At 51.5% G+C, this 4,322-nt stretch overlaps 1 protein-coding gene across 1 annotated transcript; it reads left to right on the top strand.

Annotated features, from left to right (window-relative positions):
- Window positions 1–652: 652 nt before the first annotated feature.
- LOC115688763 (arginine decarboxylase) lies at window positions 653–3,602 on the top strand. The gene has a single exon (XM_030614692.2). It carries the CDS (start codon window positions 1,109–1,111, stop codon window positions 3,314–3,316), a length of 2,208 nt encoding a protein of 735 aa, XP_030470552.1. The 5' UTR covers window positions 653–1,108; the 3' UTR covers window positions 3,317–3,602.
- Window positions 3,603–4,322: the final 720 nt, after the last annotated feature.

Raw genomic sequence — 4,322 nt, 5'->3', positions numbered from 1 at the left:
TGGTCATCGTCGGAATATATGACTTTCGGTAAAATAAGCGAATGGCACGAACTGCAGGTCGAATCCTCAACAAGGGGCAAGCATGGTAGCAAATATGCTGACAAACCAAATATAGCGAATTGATCTTAGCAAACACCTAATTTAATCACGGCCGACGCACGAAATTCGGTGGTCCTACGTACGACTCCCAACGTTGGCCGAGAAGGAAGAGGAACCTTCCCGCGATAAGTTGAGAAAAGATATTTCTCTTCTTCTTCTTCTTTTTGGCTTTTTTTTCTTTCTTTTTTTTGGTTGGTGTTTTTACTGCCCACAAACGGATGGGGCCCACGAGGGCCTCGGCTTCCCCCTCCCCCCCTACCTCCTTCTCCGCTATAAAAGGCACCTCCTCCGCTCATGCAATTCTCGCCCATTCTTCCTTCGCGTCACGTCTTTTCTCTGGCCGAAGAAAGGATAGCCTCCTCTTCTTCCCCCGCTCCCTCAAACCTAGCCGTTATCATCATCACCACTTTCCCTCCTCTTTCCCTCACTTTCCCGGAAAATCCCCCTCGCCCTCGCCCTCTCTCTCTCTCTCTCTCTCTCTTTCTCGCTCGCCGTCTCGCGATTTTTCCTCGCCTCCTTCCTCCTGCCCCCCTGACCTCACACATTCAAGATCCGCCCGCGACCAAAACCTCTCTCTCTCCCTCCCTCTCCCTCTTCGCGCTCAGCGCCTCTCAGATCCGCGCATGGTGAGATCTTGCTCCGGCGCGTGAAACCTCCGAACCGCCGCCGCCGCAGCACGCGCGGCCGTGTCCCGGCGAGCCGGAGATTTTGCTGCCCCGCCCCGTCCCCCCCCTTCCTCCCTCCTCCCCCTTCCCTGCTGAGCCTCCGCCGTAGTTATTACGGATCTGCTGAGGCGCGAGAGTGTGTCGCTTTGCTCTAGGGTTCCGATCTCTTACTGCTTCGTTTGAGGGGGTAGCCGGGGCCTCGGCCTCGGCGGGTTTTAAAGCCCCCACCTTCACAAATCTATCGAACAACAACGACTGTAACAACGACGGCGGCAACAATTGCTCCTCTAAGCTCTTGATCCTTTACCTGTTCCTTCCTCCGCGGAAAAGAAGAGACCGCCGTAATGCCTGCCCTCGCTTGCTGCGTGGACCCCGCCGCCGCGCCTCCCGGCTACGCCCTCGCCGTGGACGGCTCCCTCCACCCGCTGGCGGCGGCGGCGGTCCCGCCTTTCTCCGGCGCTCCTCTCTCGACGACGACCACCGCCGCCGACGCCGCCGCCGTTGAGGACGGGTCCTTCTGGTCGCCCTCGCTGTCGGCGTCCCTCTACCGGATCCCCGGGTGGGGGGCTCCGTACTTCGCGGTGAACGGGTCCGGGAACATCTCGGTCCGCCCGCACGGCGCGGAGACCCTCGGCCACCAGGAGATTGATCTGCTCAAGATCGTCAAGAAGGCCTCGGATCCGAAGTCCGTCGGCGGGCTTGGGCTGCAGCTGCCCCTCATCGTGCGGTTCCCCGACGTGCTGAAGAACCGCCTCCAGTCGCTGCAGTCGGCTTTCGACTTCGCAGTTCGGTCGCTCGACTACCAGGCTCATTACCAGGGCGTTTATCCCGTCAAGTGCAATCAGGACCGCTTCGTTGTGGAGGATATTGTCGAGTTCGGGTCCCCATTCAGGTTCGGTCTCGAGGCCGGGTCGAAACCGGAGCTCCTTCTTGCAATGAGCTGCTTGTGCAAGGGAAACCCGGAGGCTTTGCTGGTATGTAACGGGTTTAAGGATTCCGAGTATATATCTCTCGCTTTGGTCGCTAGAAAGCTTGCAATTAATACTGTGATTGTGCTTGAGCAAGAAGAAGAGATCGATTTGGTCATTAATTTGAGCAAGAAGTTCTCTGTGAGGCCTGTAATTGGTGTTAGGGCTAAGCTTAGAACCAAGCATTCTGGTCATTTTGGGTCGACTTCGGGTGAGAAGGGTAAGTTCGGGTTAACCACAACTCAGATTTTGCGAGTTGTGAGGAAGCTCGACCAAGCTGGGATGCTCGATTGCCTGCAATTGCTGCATTTCCATATTGGGTCTCAGATTCCTTCGACAATCCTGCTTGCTGATGGGGTCGGAGAGGCAGCACAGATCTACTGTGAGCTTGTCCGTCTCGGTGCCCAAATGAAAGTTATCGACATTGGAGGCGGTCTTGGCATCGATTATGATGGATCCAAATCCAGTGATTCTGATATCTCTGTTGGATATGACCTGCAAGAGTATGCTTCAGCTGTTGTCCGGGCTATTCGCTTTGTATGTGACCGCAAATCCGTGAAGCATCCCATAATCTGCAGCGAAAGTGGCCGTGCAATTGTCTCTCATCACTCGGTTCTGATCTTCGAGGCTGTTTCTGCCAGTGCTTATGAAGCCCCTGCCATATCTTCTCCTGGATTGCAACAATTCATGGAGAGTCTGACGGAGGATGCTCGTGCAGATTACAGCAACTTATATTCTGCAGCCATGAGAGGTGAGTATGAAACTTGCTTGCTCCATGCTGATCAATTGAAGCAGAGATGCATTGAGCAGTTCAAAGAAGGAATTCTGGGCATCGAACAGCTTGCCGCGGTCGATGGCCTGTGTGATATGGTTTCCAATGCATTGGGTGCTTCAGACCCGGTGCGTACTTACCATGTGAATCTCTCCATATTCACTTCGATTCCCGATTTCTGGGGTATCGGGCAGCTCTTCCCTATTGTTCCTATTCATCGACTGGAACAAAGGCCTGGAATGAGGGGGATTCTTTCCGATTTAACTTGTGACAGCGATGGGAAGATCGATAAGTTCATTGGGGGTGAGTCAAGCTTGCCTTTACATGAGTTAGAAGGTGAACGCAGCATCTCTGGTAGCGGTGGTAGGTACTATTTGGGGATGTTCTTGGGTGGGGCATATGAGGAGGCGATCGGAGGACTTCATAACCTTTTTGGTGGCCCTAGTGTTGTGCGGGTTTCTCAGAGCGATGGTCCACATGGCTTTGCAGTGACTCTCGCTATGCCAGGACGGTCCTGTGGGGATGTCCTCCGGGTGATGCAGCACGAGCCCGAGCTCATGTTTGAGACACTCAGGCACCGAGCAGAGGAGTACGGCAGTGGACAGTACAACGATCCCATGGGCAATGATGCTTTAGCTAGCCGCCTTGCTCAATCTTTCCACAACATGCCTTATCTCGTGGCCACTTCCTCGTGTGCCCTTAATGCTATCAACAACAATGGCTTCTACTATTGCAACGAAGATGATTATAATGCTGCTGTTGCTGATGCTGCCTCTGGAGAGGATGAGCAGTGGTCTTACTGCTGTGCTTGAAGTCTCGAGTTACTTAGCATTCCCAATAAGTCACCTTTGGTGGCGGTGAGCGGTTGTCCTCAAGGTCGTCGTCTGCTGTTTTTCTTTTTCCTTTTTTCCCAATTTTTTAAGTAATTTTAATTTCAAGAGACGCAAATGGATGTTAGGCGAAAGCAGTGTCCTTAGCCTTTTGTCGAAAGGGGCGGACATGAGAACCAAAACTCATCCTCTACAAGTTTGGTTTCTTTGTTCCCTCCGTTCATGTCCTCTTTGTGAGATTCTTGAAATTTATCATTAGTTTCTTCAATGATGGCTATGCTTTGTCTCTTTCTGCTTCTTTCAAGTTGCTACTAGTGAAGAGCTGAGGCTATGTTTTAATGTCATTTGTGGCCTTTCTCAATCGCTGGCGATCTGTTCCAAGGGAAATTCTAATGGGAATGCCAGATCTTGGTAGGGCCAAAACGAGGGAAAGTTGGTTATTTATGCAAGTAAGAAACAGAGAGGTTGGTCTTATCCTTTGAACGGAAAAGTCAGGAATCATGATTGAGAGATCATGTGTTGTGGGGTCTGACTGAAATGCTATACAAAGTTTGACCATACCGCTGGCTTGTGTCGTGACCAGGAGTGGTTAAATTTGACCAGACAAAAGGACAAACTTCTTAATTACTTTTAACTATCCTGGTATATTTGTAGATTAAAGAGCTATTTTCCCAGGATATCAAGTATGTGTCTCCTGAGAAGAAGGGAGAGGTAGGGGTCTATTGGCCACAAAGTTCTCTGGGTGTCAATGCATAGCCTGAAGAGCTCTTGTGGCCAAGATTGGATTGGGTTCTATAAGGCAACAGCAGATGAAGATGCGAAGACTGTTGGTTTAACTCACGAGACACACAAGTTCATTCATTTTATTATTCATTCAGATTAGATTGGGTTGGGTCTAGAAGGGGGGATGCCCTAGTATAGATGATGCTTGAATCTAGAGTCAGGGCATGGGTTCGAGGCTGGCTAGTGGCTTTTAGCAGAACATCAA

The sequence above is a fragment of the Syzygium oleosum genome, unplaced genomic scaffold (assembly GCF_021117445.2).
Source record: "Syzygium oleosum isolate NSW1041296 unplaced genomic scaffold, Sole_v2.1 Sole_v2.02, whole genome shotgun sequence".
NCBI lineage: Eukaryota > Viridiplantae > Streptophyta > Magnoliopsida > Myrtales > Myrtaceae > Syzygium > Syzygium oleosum.
Note: the sequence above shows the minus strand (reverse complement) of the source record. Positions and strands in the feature narration are given on the sequence as shown.

Excerpts from the sequence above, each read along its gene's own strand:
- LOC115688763 (XM_030614692.2), top strand. The coding sequence starts at position 1,109 with ATGCCTGCCCTCGCTTGCTGCGTGGACCCCGCCGCCGCGCCTCCCGGC.